The 24,959-nt window shown below is 38.7% G+C and overlaps 1 protein-coding gene across 4 annotated transcripts in view; it reads right to left on the bottom strand.

The window, feature by feature from the left end:
- Window positions 1-750: 750 nt before the first annotated feature.
- The window catches only part of LOC149165029 (rhodanese-like domain-containing protein / PPIC-type PPIASE domain-containing protein), a 184,951-nt gene continuing 160,742 nt past the window's right edge, over window positions 751-24,959 (bottom strand). For 2 of the 4 annotated variants that reach the window (XM_089432216.1, XM_089432217.1), the window contains 2 exons: window positions 4,266-4,316; window positions 751-1,103 (listed from right to left, as the gene is read on the bottom strand). In XM_089432216.1, coding sequence (XP_089288342.1) covers window positions 1,023-1,103; window positions 4,266-4,316 — 132 coding nt within the window. In that variant the 3' untranslated portion in view covers window positions 751-1,022. Of the gene's footprint in view, window positions 1,104-4,265; window positions 4,317-5,081; window positions 5,441-24,959 lie in introns of those variants that run through there. The other 2 variants (XM_089432219.1, XM_089432220.1) reach the window with 2 other exon arrangements.

The following is a 24,959-nucleotide window of genomic DNA, read 5'->3' as shown; positions in this document are numbered from 1 at the left end:
TACATGCAAGGCAAGCATGGCCTAGAACACTAAATATAGAAACAACATAATTTACAATAGAGAAATTTTAAGGTCTAAAATGGACTTCCTAAGAAAACAATTAAATAATAGGTAAACTAATAATAAAAAATGTATTCTAAAATGAAAACAAAAAATAATATTATTTTTTAATCATATTTTCTACCTATCACTTTATAGGTTAAATCAAATATTGAAAGTAGGTTTGGATGAGAAATTAAATTACACATCCAACAAGTACCCACTTTGTATACCTTTGATGGACTCATAGTAAAATAAATGGAGAATACATGAAAAATGGCTCTAAGACAGAATGATGACCCTCAACTCCCTCATATTCCAATGGTCCTTAGGAAATTCTTTTTATATGTCACCCTCCCTCCATCATATTCTCCCACCATGCATCCCATCGAGATTAACCCGTAAGAAGTGCCTTTCGATTTCTAGACACATGACTATTGTCCATGTATAAATGAATAAAAAACCAATGTAACTTGTTGAAAGATCCTTTATTAGTTCTACATGGACCATCAAAGAAAAAGACCCCTGTATCTTTGAGCAACATACCCACTTTGGGGGTATCCTAGTTTTAGTTTAATGCAGTTATGCAAGTTACCACTTAGTCCTTTTCTTAATATTTTTTAAATAATTATTTTTCTTAATGTTTTTAAACCAGAGGCATAGAATTTTGAATTTTAACTTGATAATAAGTATTATAGCTATAAATAAACGTTTTGTATCATGGAATCAAATGGATTTAATTAAATTAGAATATTACAATTTATAAAGCAATGGTCAAAAGACATTCACACAAAATAAAATGTAACATTCTAGAGTGAAAATGCTAAAAGAATGACACTTAATAAGCCAGTGACATCATTATAATTTCAAGACAAAATAATATACTTCGTTCCAAAATTTTCTATCTAGAACCTAGTATTAGTATGCATTCCCCTTCAAAAGTTTGTGCCCTTGGAAACACTCTTGTAATGGATTGGTCATAACTAATATGTTGGAATGGAAGAGTCAACTTTTTGGGAATATTGATGAATTCCTCCTGAAATATTGTATACTCGCTTGAAGCCCTGCACAAAGAAAAAGTGTTATGTAAAACTATGGTACTACCTAGGTTTCATTAGTGCCTTTGAAGCAAACAAACTTTGAAGATTCAAAAATTTTAAAAATTATGCACAACAAAATTCCAATTGATGAAAAGTTTAAACAATGTCATAACTTTTACTGAACAATTCAATTTAAGGCCTGAAGGAGAAGATGCAACATTAATGCATGAATAGTAACACATTTTAGAATATGTAAAATTGGAGTAATACTTATTTTATAAAAATTTATAGCATTTTTTTTTCACACTGACTCAAGTAAGTCAAGAGGGATGCTCTTATAGAAGCAAAACCCCTACAAGCCTCACCAATGGATGAAGAAAAGAGCAAGCATCCCAATCCATAAGCCTCTTTGGAAAAGGGGGAATGACCCGAGGTGCACCCAAAAAAGCTCTACCAAACAATAGAGACAATGAGCTCCCCATTTACTATTGGCATCTCATATCTTAATGCATTATGTTCAAAGGCTTATCATAGTTCCCTACCTCTCACAAGAGACTGAAAAAAAAAAAAAAACAAGAATGTCATGAGATAGAAGCAGAACAAAACAAAGCAAGTGGTACTTAGAGGTTATTTGTTGATTATTATTAGGACCTCTAGATGCAATTGCACTTGCACTTCAAATGCAATGTTTTGTCAAGTAGTTTATTGTTATTTTAATTTGTCAAGCAACATACCTATTTTTACCCCCCATTTTGCATGAGGGTTCACCTTGTAATTTCATTAGACCTGAAAGACACTTGCAAATGATGTTAATGGATTATATGAAAAATACAAGGGTATTTTATGGATGCACACAATTTCCCTAGCACTTCCCTCATCGATTGTCCAACCATTGCCTCAATAAGGGTGCACAATGTCTAGAGGAGGGTTGTTGATTGCATGAGACCTTGATTGTCAACCCTTAAGCTTATAAGGGGCACCATTGATTGAACATTGATGTATTATTGATATAGCACAATAGGAACTCCATTGGTTGATTACTTGTGTACCCTGGGTGTTGTTAGAGCACTTTCATGATTGTGTCTTCGCATTGTAGTGACATGATGGATGTAGTTTTGTTTAGGAATGTTCCATATGCCCCTCCTTTAATTTTGGTGTTATCATCACTACATGGCCATGACCTAGACTAGTTATGATGGATTCTTGGTGGTTTATTACCCTACGAGATGAGTTTCCTAACCCATGGTGGTATCTCATATGTATGGATCAAACTTTTATTTGATTCATATCACATGGGAGTGTAGTGCTTAAGCATATTTCACCTTGTTCACATGTTTCCAGGCATTCAAGTTGTTTATTTTGGAATGGTTCAATGTAGTTTGAGCCGTCTAGTTAGAGATCCCTAGTCCATTAGGGGATGTTTGGCACATATTCCACCTTGTTAGTCCATTAACAACTACTTTGACCCTCTTGACCAAATAGGAGGCTTATCCATGGAGCATCTATGATTTATTTCGCTAGTTTGCACACATGGAGGGATTCAGCTTGATGCTGAAGACTTGATTAGGGGTAGAGCTCATCCTTTTGGGCATATACATGGGGGAACATTGCATATTATATTAATATTTTGCTTGTTTAATGGGGTCATCCCCTCTCTCCATGACATGTGTTAGTATCTTGCACATGGATCTATGGTATTGTAGGTGGTTTTACCACACATTTGAGGATAAAATCATTGGCACACATTTAGAGGGTTGTTACACATTGGAGACCATCATTGATGATTATTTTATGCCTATTTAGATGGATGAGCCACCTCAATGAGGTACACGTCTTAGTATATATTTAAACACTTAAGAGTTAGTTAAGCTCAACTTGGTCTAACGTGTCTATTAAGTATAAGTGTGTTTCACAGTGTGCAGATTGAGAAGCCTTTAAAAGTTGATCCTAGAACCAAGAAGTAATGTTTTCCTTTTCTATTATGGTGGGGTTACTAGTAAGAGGTTTTTTTACCTAGGAGTTCCAAACCTTTGCTGCACTTTTAAGAGCAAGCCAAAAACCCTGAAGCATCTCTTCTGATTATATTCTTTAACCAAATCTTCTTCAGCATGGGCAGGGTCTCTTTGCCAATCATACCTTCAAACTTGCATCACGTGGAATATTGCTCTCCTAGGGGATAGGTTACTTTGAACACTTGATTTCAACTCAACATGAATGCTTGTGTAGTTGTAAATGGTTTATTTTCTATGTAAGAATCACAACGCTGTTATAAATAATAAGCATGAGCCTTCATGTGCCTTCTTCTCATATCCCAGTGCACTAAAACGTGCTACTCCATCCTTGCAGATCATAGTATAGTTCTATAAAAATAAGAATAAAGGGACCACCTACAGCAACTTTTGGAAATCTGTGGGGATGCCCCTTGCAAGATCAGTCAGATGCCACTTGGCCCCCCAGTACACAATAGCTCAATGTTAATGGAGCAGCCCTCACTAAGCTAGTGGATTGGTCAAAGAGAGGCAGGAGAGATCACACAATGTGTAGCCCACCCGAGTCCTGACTCCTGACCCCACAATCAAAATAGCGTCAAACCCTAGCCCTTGATATCTTGGCGGATTCCAAACCTCCCGATGTTAGAGATGTATGGGAATCGTCCACTAAGAATCCACTTGCAGCCAGTAGTTGCGGCCCTACTTTGATACTTCGTTTTTTGCAGCTCTATGCTTTCAGGTGTTTTGGCTTAAGCTCATCTGAGTTATAAACTTTTCGTATCCAACTTATCAAGTGTCATAAGAATACCATAATATGGGAGATCAAACTAGCAGAAGGGACCAAATGATATTTCCAATGTGTATTTCTTAGACCAATGATACTACCATTCACAGAGAAAAATATCTTATCATGAAGTGAAAGATATATGATAGACGCCATCTACAGAGATGCCAAAATGCCTAAGGATAATTGTGGTCAAAGACGCTAGAAATGTATGGATGTCTGTAATATTCAGACCTTATTGCAACAGTGGCTGCAATAAAGTAACCTTTGCTCTACTTGCACATATTTAGCTTTTGTATCATAGTAGTATTTTCCACGAGAGAAAAGTTCTAGCTTGCTCTCCTTCACAGTATAGAAAAGGAAATTGATGAGTAACAAGTGAGTGTGTTAAGAGAGAGAGAAAAAGAAAACCTGAGTCTGTAACCATTTGGCAACCTGTAATGATCGTACTCCATGGTGGCACTGCATTGTGTTTTAAAAATCAGTACATTAGACAGTATTTTAGTGACAGCTCAGAAATACTGACCATAAAATAAAACACTCATGCACCCTTTCCGTAATATTTTTGCTAGGAATACCTTTTCATGTCCTGATATAACATGAATAAATAAGCAAACCAAATCTTTACCACTTAGATTATGGACTTCTAGAAAATACAGAATAAAATGTACACACGAAAGCGAAAAAGCTAGTTCACATAAAGAGTAATACATAAAATGCTATGATTTGAGATTTAAGTTTGACCACAGCTTGGTTTCCTCGAATTCAATTAATCTGGTCATGAAGCTTTTGATTCATTTCAGAAATCCCAATTCTAAATGCTTTAAAAACTAAGCTGGTTATCATATCAAGTGGTATCAGTGATTTAGAGCTAGTGTGCTCGCATATTTGGAAAGCAAACATTTATTAATAGACGACCCAGTCATACCTAACTATAGTATACTTTAAGACTATAGGGGCTCGATGCAACAGGAAAAAACATCTCAAGAATGAGAACCAATGCATGTATAAGCAGGCATGATAAAAGGCATATGACACAAATATTTGAGCTCATCGAAAGAGGTGCAAATTTCAATAATCGCAACTTTCAGGATGAGGTAATGTGTCAGGTTTTACTTTAAAAACACACAGCGAATTGCTTTGCTTCAATACCATCACCCTCATTTTGTAATTTAAGTTAAATATTGAAGTCCACTGGTACCAATTTAAGTTAAATATTGAAGTCCACTGGTACCACAAATGGCCAATGGGACTTAAAAGTATGAGTAGGCATTCGAAGTGCTGAAGAGTTAAAAGAAATAAAAGAGTGCAAGGAGAATGCTGAAATCAATTCCATTGAACTTCTTGTCACCCAGAATGGCCAATGGGACTTAAAAGTATGAGTAGACATTCGAAGTGCTAAAGAGCTAAAAGAAATAAAAGAGTGCAAGGAGAATGCTGAAATCAATTCCATTGAACCTGTTGTCACCCAGAATGAGCTTCGGGTGAACTGTTTAGGAGCGAAGAACATGTCACCTTCTGAGCTCCTCTCACTTTCAGTTGGTTTGTGCCAACATCAAGTGGTAATCCCTATCCTTCCATGGGACCTGTGAATTGAGTCAATAAAGCAAAGTAGGCCAATTAGCAGATAAAGCACACAAAAGTCCAAAAATAATAAACTATGAACTATGGGGAAGGATCTCGGAAACTAATGCCTGCCATTGGGTCATTGAATCAAATGGAAGTTAAATAACTGTCAATTTAGAAATAAAATTTCAATCAGGCATCCACATTGGATCAATTTCACCAGAAAAGTATATCCTAATACCAAGTGGCAATGCTAGTTTCACAACCCTATCTTGGTCACCAAAAATTTAACTCATAAACAAAACTTCTACACTCTAAACCCTTTGTTACATGCCAACTTGTACTGGACAATAAGACCCCCAATTGAAAAGGTACAACTTGAGAGGGAACTACTAGGATGGTGTTATGTAAAAAATTAAGTTAGTCTTTAATTTTAGATTTATTATTTAATTTTAGGATTAATTAGACGAAAGGGCATGATCATAAGATCATGCCCTTTCCCCAAAGGGTGCCCGTGGCAGTATTTAAGCCAGGGAAACCCATTGTAAAATACATCATCTGCAATTTCATCTTTTAATAAAATATTTATACATATTTTCTGCGTATCAGAAGTTTTTTTACTTCATCTGGTATCAGAGCAGGTCGATTCTCCGGCTGTACATCCGCTGACTCTGTTGTTTGCTGTATAGACCGTATTGCTCCGTTGCCCCTGTCCGCTGGCCATCCTTACATATTCATCACTGTTCCGCTGTCCGCCATTTCGCTACATTGTATCGTGCCACAGCACGTCCATTTCTGCCCACCGTAGCTTCCACAACCCACGCTGTTCAAGCATCATTGTCTGCAGTCTTCCGCACCTGTACGCAGTCTACAGCACACCCTGCCCCTGTTCTGCCATCCGCTATCCGTACCCACGCTGAAAATTGCCCAGGTTCTGCGGTAATATCCGCTGGAGGCATTGGTCGTAACGCTTGGGGTGAACGTATCATATATCATATATATAACATATATTATATATCATATGTTTAAATATTACATATATAATTAAAAGTTTATTTATATATAATATATATAACATATATATATAATTATATTATATATATTATATATAACATATATAATTTAATTAATTAAAAGTTTTATATATATAAAAATTTAATTTAATTAATTAAATTAATTTTAATTAATTAAAAGTTATATATATAAAGTTTAATTTAATTAATTATATTTATTTTAATTAATTAAAATTTATATGTATAAAATTTATTTTAATTAATTAAAAAAAAAAAAGGAAGGAAAAATATTTTCGCTGGCAAATAAATATACGCCCCCGCAAACCCGCTCAATGTCGACAATGACAATGGCGGATTTTCAAAAAAAATTGTTGGACGCAGAGCATAAGATAAATAATAACCATGACGAAGTTAGTAAAAGATTAAATGAAGTCGAGAGCAAGCTTGGGAAGCAAGCAGACAAAATCAAAAATCTTCAAGATACGACGAATCGAATAGAAATAAAGATGGAAAATTACCATGTCCAGACAGAAGTAGGGATCAGAGAGGTCTTAACAATGCTGAAAAGTCTGTGTAAAAGATCGAATTGTACACCCGAACAACTACTAAAAGAAGGTGAAGAAAATCAAGAACACATCTCGTCAGATTCAACTAAGTCCACAGACTTTCATGACAAAGTTGAATCCCCAAAAAAATCAGCGACACCCCACCAAGAAGCGAGTAACACAGCCTTTACAAACAAGCAACTCTGGGATAACTTTACCAATCAACACCCTTTTTTCGCTCAACCAGTAGCAACATACCAGCGACGGGCAAAAGTCGAGATGCCTAAATTCGATGGAAACGAAAAAAACAATGTTGCATGGATAAATAAAGCAGAAGAATACTTTGAGATATATGACATCAATGACGATGACGAAAAGCTCAGGCATGCATCCATGAAAATGGAAGGAGAAGCATATAACTGGTATATGTGGTGGAAAAAGACAACACATGTCATTAGCTGGAGGAAATTTAAAGATGCATTCTTCAAAAGATTCCAAGGTGTAAAGGAAGAAGAATTCTTTTCAAAACTCATCAAATTACGACAAAAAGGAAGTGTGGATGAATACACTCAAGAATGGGAGACCTTAGTAACACGAGTACCTGGGTTATCAGAATCTCGTCTAATTCAGTCATACATCTCGGGACTCAAAACCCATTTACAAGCAGAACTTGAGATGCATGACATTACATCTATAGAAGTAGCAAGACGAAAAGCAAAAACAGCCGAAAAGAAATCCGAACCAATATTTTGGTCAACAGTGGAAAAAGCTTATGCAAGACGAAGGATACCCCAGTATGTGGACTCAAATAATACAAGATATGTTCCACCACATCGTCGTGAAGATGAAAAATCTAATGTGGAAATGCAAAGGATAAAAGAGGGTAAATGTAAACGCTGTGGTGAGCAGTGGGACCCCAAACATAGATGTGCTAAAGGAAAAGAACCAAAGAACCTATATAATTGTGAAGCAACCAATGATTCAAACAGTGAAGATTATGACGTAGAAGACACAGAAGACGCCCCAGAATTCTCACCAGAACTAGATGATGGAAGTATTCCACAAGTATCATTATCAGCTATGATAGGTATATCACAACCTCAGACTTTAAAGTTAAAAGAACACATAAAGAAGAACAACGTAGTGGTTCTCGTCGACTCTGGAAGCACACACAATTTTTTAGATGCAACCGTGGCAAAGAGACTCAATATCTTTTCATTTCCCTTACCAAACATGAAAGTGATGGTAGCTAATGGTAAGAAGATTGAAAAGGTAGGGAAATGCCATAAGGTCAATTTGCAGATTCAAGACTTTAATCTAGAGTCTCCATTCTTCACGGTACCATTAGGAGGAGTAGATGTAGTCTTAGGTATCCAATGGTTACGAACTTTAGGTACTTATGCCGCCAACCATCAAGTACAATTTATAAAATTCAAATGGGGAGGTCAGAAGTACAAGCTACACGGATTCCAAACCACAGAAAATCAAGTTGTATCATCATCTCAGATGATGAAACTAACTCGAAAAGGAGCACCCGCTTATGTAGTACAATGTCACCAGTTAGAGATGTTATCTGCAAATATGACCAGAGAAGAGTCACTAGAGATACAAGATTTGATTCGGAAGCATGAAAAAGTATTTCAAGACCTACCTATGAAGATGCCACCTAATATGGAAATTGAGCATACAATAGAAGTCAAGGCAGGGTCAGACCCTGTCAACATCAAGCCATACCGATATCCACATCACCAAAAAACGGAACTTGAGAGATTAGTCCAAGACCTTTTAAAGTGTCCGACCTTGATCATCTTAGAATATTTGATCAAGTGGAAGAACTTACCCGAAGAAGACGCTTTCTGGGAGAATGAATCATCCTTCAACAACATCCGTCGTTACTTATGCTTTGAGGACAAAGCATTCTTTCGAGAGGAAGGCAATGTTATGTAAAAAATTAAGTTAGTCTTTAATTTTAGATTTATTATTTAATTTTAGGATTAATTAGACGAAAGGGCATGATCTTCCCCAAAGGGTGCCCGTGGCAGTATTTAAGCCAGGAAACCCCATTATAAAATACATCATCTGCAATTTCATCTTTTAATAAAATATTTATACATATTTTCTGCGTATCAGAAGTTTTTTTACTTCAGATGGTCACCATTCTCACCTAAATAACCTATTGTCTTCACTATTGACCGATCTCCTCCAATTGAAGTGGGGTATCCCTAGTAGGATTACTAAAACTAAGCAATGTGGCACAAGGTGATATGAGAGTAGCTTTAGTAAAACAATGTTTCTTGTATTTTAGGAAATAAAAAGGTTTATGGAAGGAAGTAGATATAAGTGTTGTTGTCACTCACACTGTATAGGCATTGCGACAACCACTCAGGTCGGGGGCTGTCCCCCTGATCCCCGACCTCTCCGTTCTAGTTGTCTACCAACAACAGGCTATGGGGGGTAGTCCCTATGGAAATGTGAAGGCGAGGGACAAGTTGGTATCCAACAAATCCAAGAGACACAATTGAGTGGCCTAGCTACTTGGTTAAATTTAGCAAGATCTTAAGGATTAGATTAAATTCAATAATGAGACCAGTGCCTTATGGAGTCAAAACTCTTGCTTATTATTAAATTAAGACCAAGTAACCGGATGGACAACTTCTACTTAGATGCTTCACTAACCTATATGCAATGCAAATCCTAAGACCTAGGTGTGATGCAAAAATCTTGGTTAATTTTAGTTATATGTCTATTCTAAGTATGACCTTCCTCTTAACTGTTTTGGAACCAGTCTTTAGAGTAGGTTGTGGGATGGAAGCCAACGGGAAGCAAGAAAATGCTTGATTAACGATACCCCCCCCCGTGTTCCAATCACCCGATGCCTTCGACGCTGTAGAGACTGTGGCTCTGACGACTGCAAGGTCGCCGTGTTAACCACTAGAAAGGTGTTGAATCCCTCAAGCTAAATTGAGAAAGGGTGGCCCTAGAAGTCTATCAACCAAGCTTATGCTTGGAGGTGAATTGTTAATGCAACTAGACTTAGAATTCTTATGCAAGATGGATGAGTGACTTCTTAGGTTAAGATTGTTTATGCTTAAGATTATCTTCTTGTGACGATAGTACTTAATGATGAGTTATGGAACAATCTTATAACAAAGAACATGCCAAATTATTAAGTGCCAATATCAAACACTCCAAAGATAAACTTATATCCGTAACGAACTAAGTTCGTATACTTAGAGGAATGCTCTAATACCAATGTAACGAACAAAGTTCGTATACTCAGAGGAATGCTCTAACACCATTGTAGGACTGTTATTGTACATTGAATATTGTATAAAAGAATTGATGTAAGATGATTACAATGAGGGTGAGGGCCTCCTTATATACCCTAGGCAAGTACCTATTAGGATCCAACCCTAACACCTTTATTCATGTAATAAGCCCAAGGGGCTGAGTCAAAGTCATAGTTAGTTAAAGAGTCAATAAAGCCCACATTAATAATTGTAAGTGGTTGACCCGCATTATAGAAAAGGGACCACAATTAGTTGTAAACGAGCCAAGTTAATAAATAAAGTGGTTAACCTGTGTTATGCAAAGGACCACTAGTAGTTCGGGTTTTGGATGTCATTAAGTTATAAATAATCTTAGTTAGTAAGGGAAAGATCATCGAGACTTATTGTAAATGAGCTCTGCTTTGTTGGAGGTTTCCCCCTCGAAGAGGCAAGTGAACATTGAATCTTCTTCTGAATAATAAAATATCTTGCATTTTTTCTTATTTCATGTGATAATTCTGTGTTTTGGGTTATATTTCTTCGTATTTCTGGTATTCTGGATTTCCTGCAAGTCAAGAGTATAACAGTACCTCTTCACCAACAGTTGTGTCCTTAGGGACATACTTTTTCATTAACTAGTTACTAATTAATCATTATTTATTATTATTATAGTTTTACATTATTTGTATTATTTTATATATATTTTTATTCATAACATTGCCGCCTTCTTCAAAAAGCTTTGTCGTCAAAGCTTATTGATGAAAGTGCTTGATCTCTTTTCCCATTTCGAATATCTTCTTGTCCCTGAACTTTCATTTTCATTGATACAAGACGATATGATGCTCTGAGTCATAAACAAAATTGTCAAACTGAGAATGGATCGGACCATCCTAGATTAACCTTCTGTGGAATCTTTCAATCACTGGAAATTTGTAATGGATTGTTATCATAGGATTGGATTCTGCAAACATCAGTTTTCCTTGGAACATAAATCTATTGTTTTCATTTTGTATGGTTCAAATATGTAAACTGATTTAGTTGTCTGCTCTTGTGATTCGGATGTCGATAAGGAGTTCTTGCAGTTTGATTTTCTCTTATCATGTGTGTGGTAGTTTCTTGATTCATTTCAAATACCGATGTTGTTGAGTTGGCTATGAAACCATCGCTTGGAATATCCATTGTTTGAACTACAACATCTGAATATGTTTTAACTTCTGTTAGTTTCTCATCTTCTTGAGTTGTGATATTGACTGGATCGGTATTCGTTCCTCTTTCTTCCACTTGGGTTGAAGACTTCGACACTTCCTTCATGATAAGTTCTTCCAATTTGTTTTCCAATGATTTCTTATCATCCTTAAGTTTCTTGATTTGAGTGATTAGACTTTGATTATGGTTTCTAAGACGTAAAAGTTCCTCATTTTTTGAGTCAACTTTATTTTGGTATTCAAGCTTCTCATCTTTTAAACACTTGATTTGTTCTAATAACCTTTGGTTAAGGTTCTTTAAGCATAAACTTTCCTCTTCTTTTCCTAATAGACTTTCGTTGAGTTTCTTTTCAGAAATTTCTTTTTCTTGTTCTAACTGGTGTTTCTTAGCTTTACATTTTCTCACTTGTGTAAGTAGTTTCTGATTATGCTCCTTCAAACATGAATTTTCCTTATTTTTGTTGGATATGACTTCTTCAAGTTCTTTCTACTTCTTTGATATTGTTTTTGGATTCTCTTGAAACATTAGTTTCAAAATATCCTTAAGATCTTTTGATGAAGGCATTATCAGTTCTGATTTCGTTGTCATGTCTTGGAACGTGACCATCTTCTTCTTGTAAGGGAACATCAAGATTTTTTTTTCGTGTTTAAAATGAATGTACCTAATTCCTTGAACCAAGGTCGACCGAGAATTATGTCAACCTCTTTGTCAAGCATAGTTACGACACAAATTGAGATATGTACTCATAATGATCAACTATCACTTGTAAATTATTAATTTCATATTCTTTTTCGCCAAAAAGACCTTTTCGTTCGCCTATATTTGGCTCTAGAACTAATAGTTGATTTGCCAAATTAATATTGATGTAATTATCCTCAATGTTTGGATTAATAGCGATACTAATCTCTTTCCTTTGGATACACCCTTTTAATGTAAATAATCTAAAATCTACAATTGGAATACCTTTATAGGAGAATCTTCTTTCCTTTATTTTCAAATTAGACTCCATTTTGTGTTTATCAAGGTGAGATTAGGATTTTGAAGGTAACCCTTTCCTAATCTTATTACTATTTTATAGTAGTACTTTTAGGTATTATTCTTAATACTTTGTTTTTTTATTATTTCTTTTACCTTTTATAATACCTTCGTCTTTTCCTTTTTTAACAAATAATGTTTAATAAAACTTTAAAGTTCTTTAATTTAAACTCCCCTTTAATTTACTGACTTTAATTAAAGTGCTTTCTACTTTAATTAAAGTATAATTCCCTTATTTAAACTTTATAATTTAATTATTATTTTATTATTTGACTTGTAACTTTAATACCCTGTTTTCCTTAGGATGATGCCTTTATTTCCTTCACTTAATCAAATATATTTTGTGTATATCAAATTTTTTGTGGGCACTGTTAACACCCAGGTTGTTCCCTATGACTCCCAAGGGAATACGGCCGGGGTAACCACTAACCAATCTTTGGATCACTGTTTCTAGCCAAACTGTGATCAGAGAGGGCTCTCTCTTTATGATTTGTCTCTGTTATGATGGTGTTTTAGGCTAGCTATTAAGTTTAATCTTGTTTCAATTGTTTGGTTGGAAAAGTTTCAGTCAAACGCGTGTGCTCTTCCCAGCATATTATATAACATTGGGCAATGGAGTCAGTGGTCCTTTGGTTTGGTGTGCTATGTTGATACATTAATGAAAGCTGCAGAGCAAGGTGATTGTCCGGGGAACAAAGCTTTGAAATTGAGTTTGAGTGTAACATGTCCAGGATAAGAAAGGCAATTAAGGATCTTTCTATAAACTGGTATGAAAGGAGAAACAATTGTTACCTGGAAGCATTTAAGAATTTCTAGATAACATTCACAGCATGGAATTAAATGTAACATGAGCATTTAAGAATTCATGTCTGTTTTAATCCTGAAGAAAACATTTACAGCAACATAAGATTGAGCACAGGGTGTTAAGAAACATGTCCTGAACTATTCTTTTTCTTTATTGCTAGATATGACGAAAATATGAAAACGAAATAACGTAGGGAAACGAAACAGAGTTTAAAGAAGACATATCATTCCACCAGACAACGCAAGGTTTCTGCAACAGCTCTTAGATTATCAACAAGACACCAGAGTTCCAGGAAATCACTGAGCTGAAATTGCTCTTTGTTTTAAACTTTTTTGAAAATACAGAGTATACATGCCTCAGAGTAAAATTTTCCAACCCCTTATGCGTTACTAAGGGGGGTATATATACAAATTTACATTTGGAAAATATCTGAATGAAGAGTAAATGCCCCATAAATGTCCTACCAACTGCTGGAGTGCAGCAGCTGAAAGAGTAAATGTTGTAATAACTTTTAGTCCCTTAGCTGTCAAAAATGGTCAGAGACTGTTGACTTGGTGGCAATTGGAGTCGGTTGGAGACGTGCTGTTCAAAATGCGGCTAGCTGTCATCGTTAGTGATGAATCACTTTTTGGATGCTTTTCAAACATTAACCCTTTTACACTTGTCTTCTGGTGACCTGAGCTGGCAGTGGCCGAATGTCTTGAAACTACCGTGGCAGAATTTGGAGCATGGCCTGCCACCAGTCCTCCTTAGGCATTTGATGCCTCCGAATTTTAATTAGAGTCTCATCAAGCTCTGTATATCTGAAAAAACTAGGAGGAGTTTCAAATAAATGATTTACCTCATTTTCAATAAAAAATGAGCCTTCGAGCTTAGTGTACAAGCTCTGTCCTGTTGGAGGAACTGTTTCCTCAGAAGTACTGCTGGATGCAGTGATTTGATTTTCAATGTAAGTGGTCATCCTGTTTGTAAATTGATCTCTGCTGATCAATTTTCCTGTGCTGCTCAACAGGCTAGGCAGTCCTCTTGCTTGTAGCATTCCCATTCTGAGTTTATAATCTTCAACTTCAGTCTGTATCTCATAACTTTTTCTTTCTGCCGTCTGTACATAACCTCTGAGAGTTAGCACCTTTTTAGCCATGAGGATGGCCTCTGTTCTGTTGGTGATTCCAACGGCTGCCAGCTCCTCTTTGTCTTGCCTGTTCAAAAATTCTATCAATTGGCTAGCTTGCTCAGGTCTGTTTCCTAACACTGTCTTGGCCCTCTGGACATCTGTCTGGGCTTGTACAATTAAATCCATATGCTCATGGATTGTTTTAATGGATTTCCACTGTTTGATAATGGCTTGGGTAATTTTATTCCACAAGATTCTTTTGATTTCTGCCATAGTATTTTCCAGATTGAGCTCCTTCTCCAGGGCCTTTATTTTATCTTTTTGAGCCTTAATCTGTCTGCCCTGTTCTGCTACCGTTATCTTTGATTGATCATATTTGGCATCTATCTCTGCCAGTTTTTCTTTTGCTTTCTTTATTTCATCCGCCTGTAGCTCCATTGCCTTGACAGCTTTGGTCAATTCTTCTACACTGGGGTGGGCATCTGGAGCTGCTGTTGTACCTGCTGCTTCTGTTGTGGGGGCCACTGCTGCCCCAGAAGTTGTTGCTGTTGTGGAATCTGTTGGAGGAGCTTGGAGTGTAGATTCTCCCTGTTTGTCTTGTAATGCTCCTTCCAGCTCTTTCTCTAGTTCTTGGATCCTTTGATCTTGCTGTAATAAGAGGTCAAGTTGTTCATTAACTTGCTTTTCTTTTTGCAATTCAGCTGTCTGAGGGTGTTCTGTAGGTAACAGCCTCAACCTCTTCTTCATGGCATTTAGATCATCATCCTTTTTCTTCATGAGGGCTTTTACCCCGGTTGGATCACTAGGGTCATGCCCTAGATCAACAATAATCTCCTCAAGAGATTTTATCCTATTGTCCTTGGCCTTAGAGGACATCCTCTCAAAATCTAGTTGAGTGTTTGTGTTCTTCAAAGATTCTTTCAGCTCATGAGCTAATGTGGCCTTCTCTACCAAAGTGGCATAGACCATCTCCCCAGTCTGCTTGTGGAGTTCAATTTGGTCCATAGGATGTATGTCTTTGGCCAGGACCTCCACCCTTGTTTTGATGAAATCTGCAGTTGTCATTGGCTGCGGCCCCTTGGGTTTGAAATGGCTGAGTATTATTTTTTCTTCTTTGAAGTCGTAGACCGACATCAACCTTTCCTGCTGGGCTGGAGTGGCATCTATAAACTGTTTGTAAACCTCAGCCCTCAATAACTCATTTGCTGCCTTGATTTGTTTGAAGGAAGCCTTAGCACCTTTAAGCTTCTGGCTTTGCTGAGAAGAGGATGACACCTCCAAACCAAGCTGTAAATTCTGCTCCTGCTGAAAGGAGCTTGTCCCTGTATGTTGGCTGCCCTCCCTGTCCTTTGCTGTGTTGTTCAAGACATCTTCAGTAATGTCTTCCACCTCTGGGGAATCTGCCCTTTGCCTTTTGGCTTCTGGCTGGTGGGAGGATCCACTGAGGGGAGTGGACTCTTCTCTTTGCCTTTTAGTACCCCTCTCTTCATGTGCTGGGGTCTGCAAAACTGAGGTAGTTAATGGCTCAGTTTGAGGTGGCGGTGTTTGCATTAGGGGGGTTTCTGGCAGCCCAGTTTGTGGCAGAACAGTTTGTCCTTGTTGCTGCTCTGTTTGTTGTTCTGTTTGCTGATCTTTTTGCTGTGACTGTTGCTCTGACTGTTCCTTTTTTGCTTCATCCTCTGCATCCATTTTTCCTTTTCCTTTATCTAAGCCTGGTGCTGCTGTAGAGAGTGTCTGTGGCGCTGTCCTGGTAACTGAGGTCCCTTCTCCCACTGATTGAGGCAGTCTGAAAGGTACCTGGAGCACATAGTCCAGGTCAATAGTCTTCTCAAGTTCTTTCATATTTTTAAGCATTCTTTCTTCTTCAGTTAAGCTCTCAACTAGAGTGTCCAGCTGCCATTCTTGTAAGTTGGCATACTTTTCTATGTGTGGATAGTGGCAGTGTTTAATCCCTAGGAGTCTGTACTTAGTTCTCCTAGCAGTGATGAAACCTTGAGGGTCATAAGGGACCCATCGAAAACTGTATGACAATTTATATTTGTCCTTGAGGATCAGGTCTGCAGATTCCCATCCTTCCTTCTTGTTCATGATGAAAGGGCCCAACTCATTTTTGAAGTTAAGGTGTGCCTTTTTCTTGGAGCTGTGGAAATGGGTAAGGTCTGACTGAATCAATTGCCTGTAATACTCCAAGGCAAATAATCTCATAGGAACATACTTGGGTAGCCTGTATGGACAGAGCTCACAGCCATATACTCTGAACACAGTATGGTGTTCATATAGGTACCAATCACCTATTTTGTACTTCTTAGATAGCTGCAAAGCTTTCTTGATCTCATTAGATATTCTAGGTGGAGGGGACTTCATAAGCATGCAGGAGACTGGGTACACAAACTGGTCAACAAATTCACAGTAGGTATAGGGTGAATTTGTGATTTTATGATAGACTGAGGTCCAGAAGATGACAGATCTCCTCTCTCCTTTATTATCCAGCCTTCTGATGTAGCATGGGAAAGCTTCAGAATGATAAAACATGAACAGGTGGTAGATGTAAGCTGAGTATCTGAAGACCCCCTGTCTGTCCATTTTGCTCAATTGATCATGAATCCTATTGGCTATGAACTTAGCAAAGTTATACTTTCGGGCAGGGGGTTGACGTGGGCTGTAAGCAGACAGCAATACGAGCATGGCTTGATCCACATGCTCACTGTTTTGGTAACCTAACACATAGGCTATCATGTCCAGTAGCAGCCTGCCTGAGTCATTGAAATGTTTATGCAGATAAGGGGGTGGCACTGTAGGCTGGCACTCAGTTCTCATGTAGTTCCTGGTGACCTTTTGCAGCTCCTCACTGGTCATCTTGTCACCAGCTTCCAGCAAATACCTCATGGAGAATGGGATTAGCAACTCCGTTTGATCAAACTGTAACATCTTGTTGATGGACTCAGCATTTATATAAAAAAGGATCCTCCCTGATGGAGTATTGACAGCTCTGTGCTCCAGATCATAGTTTTGAGCACATAAGTGAATGATTTCAGGGAAAACATTCACAGCTGGGAGACAGTAATAGGGCAGGTTTGACTCCCATATTCCATCTGTACCAAGTCCATCCTTATGGTCTTCCCTCAGTGTAGTGAAGGTCTTCAAAAAGTCCCTGTCTCCCTCAAAGTCATCAATGAGACAATCCTTGTCAATAAATGGCAAGGCCTCCAGTTCCTTATTGGTTTGATTTAGTGGAGTAACACTGAGGGAAGAGGATGCAGAGGCTGCCATGATATAATCTGTATGTGTGCAGGGAGAGGTAATAGTTTGATAAGTCTTTAAAGACTTAAGCAGCAGGTAAACTGTACACAGTGTGATGTCCTCTTCTAGTGTAAAATTGTAAGCAAGTTGGTAAATTGCTGCAAATTCTCAGGGATGTGGATTGCCTAAGGGGACGTTGCAGAGACAGTGATAATTCTTTAGGAAGAGTGCAGGTGGCCTGTACTTGGCAAAAGGGAACAATGCCGAGTACCTCGGGGGCAATTTTGCAGTTTTAACCCGCGAACTGATTACTCCAATGTCAAATTGTGGCTTAGGGATGGGGCAGGTTGCTTGGGTTTGGTTTAGGTGATCAGGTGGAGCTGAATTAAGTGAATTTACCAATCTTTAATGGTGAATTCTACAGAGAATTGGAATTCATGGACAAAGTGGAAGGAAATGGCAAAATACCTGGAAAATCAACTTGGAAGCTCGCGGGCCGGGTTGTGGAGACTTAGTGCCGTCGAATTCTGAACTTTGAATGGTCGAATTGTCGAATTTGATGGCTGAGTGAGAGGTTTCGCAGCAGCTGTTGGCAACGGCTAGTTTCTCTTTCGCATGAAAATGAGCGAAAACAACTCATTTAGTCGTTTAAATCGTTAAATTTGGCAAAAGTGTGCAATTGGCGCTTTTCCGCCGATGACGTCAGCATGACGTCATGGCGGGGCCCAGATACGGAGGTGACGTGGCGGCTGAGGTGTTTGCCAGGGTGGCAGGACACGGTGGCGGGCGGGTACAGTGGCGGGTCCGCGTGGAGGGCCACGGGACGCTGGGGCGGGCACTGGCGAGGTGACGTCAGGGTGACGTGCAAATGACGTGGGAGGAGAGTGGTATTAGGGGTGGCGGTAAGCGGGTTCCCCGCACCACCTTTGGGCAAAGGCGGTAACGGGGAGGGGGGCTCCGAACAACCCCACCGCCTGCCACGCGTCCCCTGTACGGGATGGCCAAAACCACTTTCCCCGGACGCTAAAGGTCGGCAGGTCGGGGAAATGACCGCCCACCTTTAGATCCGGGCGACGGAGATCTGACGGCTGGCGGGCCTTCCGACTGGTCGATCATGTTTGGGGGGGGGGTCCCGCCAGCGCAATAAAATATTCAATTCAATGATTGGGCGGAGGACTATAGGAAAGTGGGTTTTTTCGCAGTTTTTGGGTTTTTTGGGCTTTTTCAAGGGTTTATATAGGAAAACGGGGTTTTTGTGCGTTTTCAGCAGAGAGACGGTGAGGGTTGAGGGACAGGATTTCTGCTCATAACCAGAGGTCAGAGCACATCCAAGACAAGGTTGACCACAGTCCCAGGTGGACTGAAGTCCCCTTAGACCATTTACTTGGCTATAATGCCAAAAGGAGAATATGTAGATAATGCTGGGATTTATACACCATGGTGTTTAATACTAGTAGGGGAAAAGGTAATATAGGGGATTTACATAGTAGAATTAGAGTTAATATGGATGAGAGGGTGAGTGGAGGGGGAAACCATTTTAGTTTATGTGAAACAAACTTGGTTTTGAGAGTAGATCAAAATGAAAAGATTTTTAGACAAGAAATGTGGCTTCTTAAAGATTAAGAACCACCATGAAACCTTAGTCTTTTCCATGAATCTAAGCTGATGGGGGCATGTTAGAAATGAAATTGGAGGGGAATGAGGGAAATTAGTCATGCTTCCTGCTGTAATCTTTTGCTTTGCTGCCCAGCATCATCATTCTTGCAATGATAGGGATAACCTTTCTGCAACCCCAACTACCTACCCAGCTACTTACCTAGCATTTTTATTTCTTCTTGGAGGGTGCACTTGGACTTGCAGACCCTTACTTGCCTTTTCTTTTCTTTGGCTTTTTCTTTTGCTTTTTCTATCTACTTCTACCCTTATTTCTTCCAAGGTCCCAGATTAAGCTGTTGGGAGCCTTTTCTTCTCTACCTGAACTACTTGTCTGCCAAGATTGAACAGTTTGGACAGACTTCTTTCTCTAGTCTATAGCAGAAAATTGAAAACATGGCATGATCCAGCTTAAACTGTTGGATCATCCATCAAAATTGAAATAAGGTCATCAACATTTGAAACACTTTACACACCTCTTGTTCTCTAGGAAATATGGGATCTTTGTGATCTCAAAGCAGAGCATATTTGGACTTTCCCTTGCCAATCATGAAATATGAAACCTATTGGTATAGGTATCCAACAGTGGCTCCACATGGGGATGGTTTTTCTTTTGAAAGACCAAGAACAGCAGGTCAGATTGCCTTGTTCTTTGACTGCCCATCTCAATCTTGAAATTCGCTGCTTTGATGTGTCAAAACTGTGTGCTTCCTTTTTGAAAGACCTCTGATCCTATTTGCCTTTTGCTGTTTGGTGAATCACTTAGGAAACTGCATTTTTACGATCTAAATAGAAATAATATGTACATCTGCATATATACAAGGGAACCTGATGTTGCAATCATGGGAAATAGTCAAAATAATGCTTCAGCATCCTGCCATTGACAGGACCTTCATCCAAGTCAGTTTCAGTCAGACTTTTGAGGAAGTAAGTGTTGTTACCTTGCACTGCTTGGACAGCAAATGGTCCTCTCCAAAGGGAATCAAATTTCCCATGTTTTCCTTTTTCTTCTCTCCTTGCATCCCATTTAAGGACTTTATCACCAATGCTGAAATCCTCTGCCTTAGTTCTTCTATCAAAGGCCCTTTTTAATTTTTCTTGTAATATCTGCACTCTGCTGAAAACTTGTTCTCTTGTTTGCTGTAAACAGATTATCTGATTGATCCTCCTTTGCATATCATTTGGCTCTGCTTGACTCTCTTGCAGAAGCTTCATAACAGGCACTCCTAGTGATGATGGAAACTTGGCCTCTAGTCCATAGACCAACTCATATGGGCTGGTCCCAATTGATCTTTTTGTTGTTAGTCTATCTGCCCATAAAGCATTGACCAGTTTCTTATGCCAATTCTTTTTGTTCTCTTCAAGCACCTTCTTTATGATGTTTATTAAACTTTTGTTTGATGATTCAGCAAGGCCGTTTCCTTGGGGATAGTAAGCAGTAGAATGGCCCAAAGTAATGTGAAATTTATGGCAGAAGTTCACCATCTTTTTGGATCTGAAGGCAGCAGCATTGTCTGTTATTATCTTATCTGGACAGCCAAATCTAGCCAGTATATTGTTCTCCAAGAATTGAATAATTATTGAATCATTTGCTTGTCTGCATGGGGCAGCTTCAATCCACTTGGTGAAGTAGTCTGTTGCTGTCAAAATCCATCTGTGTTGGCCTGAAGATGAGGGATGAATTTCCCCAATGAAATCCAAACCCCATTGTTGGAAAGGTCTCTCTGTTGCAATGGGCCTTAAGGGAAGTGGCAGCAACTGTCTTTTGCCCTCAAACAGTTGGCATTTGTGACATGAGGTGGTGAATCTCTTAACATCTGAGAACATGGTGGGCCAGTAATAACCAGCCCTCAGTATCTTGTCCACAGTGGACTTCCAGTACAAATGTCCACCACAGTCTCCTGCATGGAAATCTCGCATGACATTATTAGTTTCATTTTCCATTAAACAGTGCAGCAATATACCTTCATGGTTTTTCCAAAGTAAATTTCCATCCATCACACAAAATCTAGATGTTTTCATTTTTAGGAACCTACACTTAGTTCTGGACAGTCCTGGGGGAGCACACAGGTTTTGTAACACATAACAGATATCAGAGTACCAAGGAGATTGTTCAAAGGCTACATTGATCTTTGGAGTCGCCAGCTCTGTTTCACTGTCCAGCTGATTGATATCTAGGGCCTGGAAATTTGATTCTGTCATTAATTTGGCCAAGCCTTGCCCTTTTATTAGCTTTGTAGGTTTTATTTCAATGTCAAATTCAAGTATGCTGGCAATCCATTTTCCTCTTCTGCCCTCTAAGTTTTCTTGGGTGAGAATGTCTTTGACAATAGGGCTTGGTACATACGCCACAACATGGGAATAAAGGATGTAAATCCTAAAGTCTTTAATGGCCTTAACCAAAGCATATGCTTGTTTCTCCATAATTTGATATTTTAGAGGGGCATCTCTAAGAGCCCTGCTGAAGAAGGCAATAGGCTTCTCATTTCCTTGGTCATCTTTCTGTAATAAAACAGCAGCAATAGTATGCTGGGAGGCAAAAGAGAAGATAATGAACTCTCTGTCAAACTGAGGATTGGTTAACACCGGGGTTTGAGTGAGGGCCAGCTTTATGCCTTCAAAGGCTTGCTTTGCTTCAACTGTCCATTTCACCTTTGAATCTTTCTTTAGCATATTGTTAAGTAATCTGATCAACTCGGCCAGATTTGGGATAAATCTCCTTAAAAAATTGATTTTTCCCAAAAATCCTTGCAATTCTTTTATATTTCTTGGGTGGGGCATTTGTAGGATCGCTTGTATCCTGTCTGGATCAATTCTTATGCCATCTTTAGAGATGATGTGGCCCAATAGTTTACCTTCCTCTAAACCAAACAGGGATTTTTTGGGATTCAGCGAAATTCCATATTTCCTACATGTTAGGAAGATCTGTCTCAAATGTTTCAAATGCTCTTGGTCAGACTTAGAAAAAGGTGTGAGGTCATCCAAATAAATGACAAGGAAATCATGAATTTCCTTTGCGAAAGCAATATCCATTGCTCTTTGAAATGTTGCCCCGGCATTCTTCAACCCAAAAGGCATTTTAACATACTTGAAAGTCCCCCATGGGGTTGTGAATGCAGTTTTGTCTTGATCCTCAGGGTGTACTAGGATTTGATTGAAACCTGAGAAGCCATCAAGTAATGAAATCCTTGAGGCTCCTACCACTCTTTGGAGAATATGATCCATCTTAGGTAAGGGATAGTTGTCTTTGAGGGATACTTGGTTCAGATTCCTTAAGTCCACACACAGCCTAATTTCACCGGTCTTCTTTCTTGTAGGGACTAAATTGGATATCCATTCAGAGAATCTGATTGGTGCTATGATGCCTGCCTTAAACATTTTTTGTACTTCTTGTTCCATCGCTGGGAGGAGCATAGGATTGATTCTCCTCAATTTTTGTTTAAAGGGCTTTTGATCAGGCTTGAGAGGGATGGTATGCTGGATAACAGAGGTGTCATAGGACTTTAGGTCCTCATAACTCCATGCGAAGACATCTTGGAACTCTTTAAAGAGGTCAATGTATTTTGGCTTTTGATCAGGAGGTAAGGATGCAGACAATTTAATTATTTTGGGTTTGTCAATTGTACCTATGTTGCATTCTTCAATGGCTGCATTCAAGGGCTGCATTTTTGGCTTGCTGGGAATATCATTTGAATTAAAAATGTCTTCCAAAGGAGCCAAACCAGCGGGTAAAAAGTTGTCTTTTAGCTCTATGATTTCAGCCTCAGCGCTGGTCACCTCTTCACAGTCCATTTGGTGAATTTGCTGAATGTCTTCGTTGTTAAAATTGGTTGGATTCAGTAATTGTTTTGTTGTTCTAGGTGATATTGGATGAACCATTTGTTGAAAGAGTATTTGTGATTGACTTGCTTTGTCATTGTCAATATTTAATCCTGAAAATTCCTGCTGCAAAGTCAAGAAATTGTTTATTTGCTTGTCATCATCAAACACTTGCCAATCTTTGACATTGTTTGGAATGGAGGGTCTGTACTTGACCTCGGCAGTGAAGCAGTTGTTGGGTTCCAGTGGAAATTTGAAAGAGCTGGCAAATGTCGCCAAACTGTGTGCATGGAGATTGTGGCCTCTTGAAATTTTTGTGATAAGGAACTCAGAGAAAGTGTTCAATATTTCAATTATAGCGGACCTGTAAGACCTCAACCTTTTATCATTGGTGACAAAGCTTCCTTTCACTTGTTGAATCACTAGATCAGAATCACCCATGACTGAGACTTTCATGGCTTGTAGGGATTTTATTAACTTGAGGCCTAGTAGAAGAGCCTCATATTCAGCCACGTTATTAGTACATCTGAAATTCAATCTGTAGGCTCTGCCTTCTGCATAGCTATTTCCTTTATTGTGTACCCAAACTCCAGCTCCTGCCCCTAATTTGTTGACTGAGCCATCAAATTCTAGGAACCACAGTATGTCTTGCTGAAAAGGAGGTTTAACAATCTGTTCATGGGATGGCAATGTAAGCAGGAGTTGGGGTTTCTTTTCCAGCTTGTTTTCTAGGAGAGTTTCATCACTTGTTTGACAATCTTTGACAACTAGAGGAGGGATGATGTCTATTGTTGAACTGATTGATGTTTTGTGGGTGCTACTTGCTTGATTAATGTTTTGTTCTTGCAAGAATTTGTTAGTCCCAATATCATTGTTTGAGAGGCTTGCGCTGTCATTGAAGAGAATGAAGGAGTCTATGTCTGAATGGACAGCATATATTGGGAAATTTTGAGGCTTTTCTTCACTGCTGACCATGTATTTCATGAGTGTTTCTCTGTACAGTCTTTTTGGTTGCCCAAAAACAGAGATGGTGGCATATGACATGTCTAATTGCAGAGAACCTTGGAGTTTAGCTCCCCATGATCTTGATAACAGCATCCCATACTTGGGTGGGATGTCAGCAACTACCACATCCATTAGGATTGTCTTATTTGGGTATTGAACCAAGGACACACATAAATCTTTTATTAGCCCTAAACATTTGACTTGGCTAGAATCAAAGGAAAACAGGTCTTTGTATGGTCTTGTTATATCCAAGTTCAATCTTTCCATGACTGCTTTTGGCATAAGGTTGTGAGAGGCGCCTGAGTCGAACATTGCATTATGCAATATTTTATCATGAACATGCAGGCTGACATAAAAAGGTAATATCCCTGTGACTACTGTTTTTCCATCTACCTCTGGGCCAAACAGTAATTCCGGAGTGTCATCTAGCACATTTACATCATCTTTGCTATTAGTGAGTTGAAGGGATTTCTTGATCTGTTGCTTGTATATGTCATGCTTGGCTAGCTCTGAGAGGGGAATTGCTATTTTTAGCTTACCAATCTCTGTGCCTAGGTCAAAAGGTTTGTCAGCTTGGGCTTTGGAGTCACGGATAGCAGTCCTTTCTTTGTTCATTAAATCTTCTTGTTGGATTTCATCTTGACTTCGAGACCTGCCCTTTTCACCCATGTTTTGAGGGGTAGTATTTAAATCAGGGTGAGAGGACGAAGTTGCCATGGGCTGTTGTAGTGGTGACAGTAGTTCAGTAACCTCTTCAACCACTACTTCTTTTGTAGGCAAGTTTGTTTTGTCATTAGGTTCTGTGACTGTGGTTTCTTTAGACTGCTATTTATCT

Source organism: Pinus tabuliformis, chromosome 5_1, assembly GCF_031772625.1.
Source record: "Pinus tabuliformis cultivar Carrire ecotype Pingquan chromosome 5_1, CPIR1, whole genome shotgun sequence".
Taxonomy (NCBI): domain Eukaryota; kingdom Viridiplantae; phylum Streptophyta; class Pinopsida; order Pinales; family Pinaceae; genus Pinus; species Pinus tabuliformis.
The sequence above is the reverse complement of the archived record's forward strand: the minus strand, read 5'-3'. Positions and strand labels throughout refer to the sequence as shown.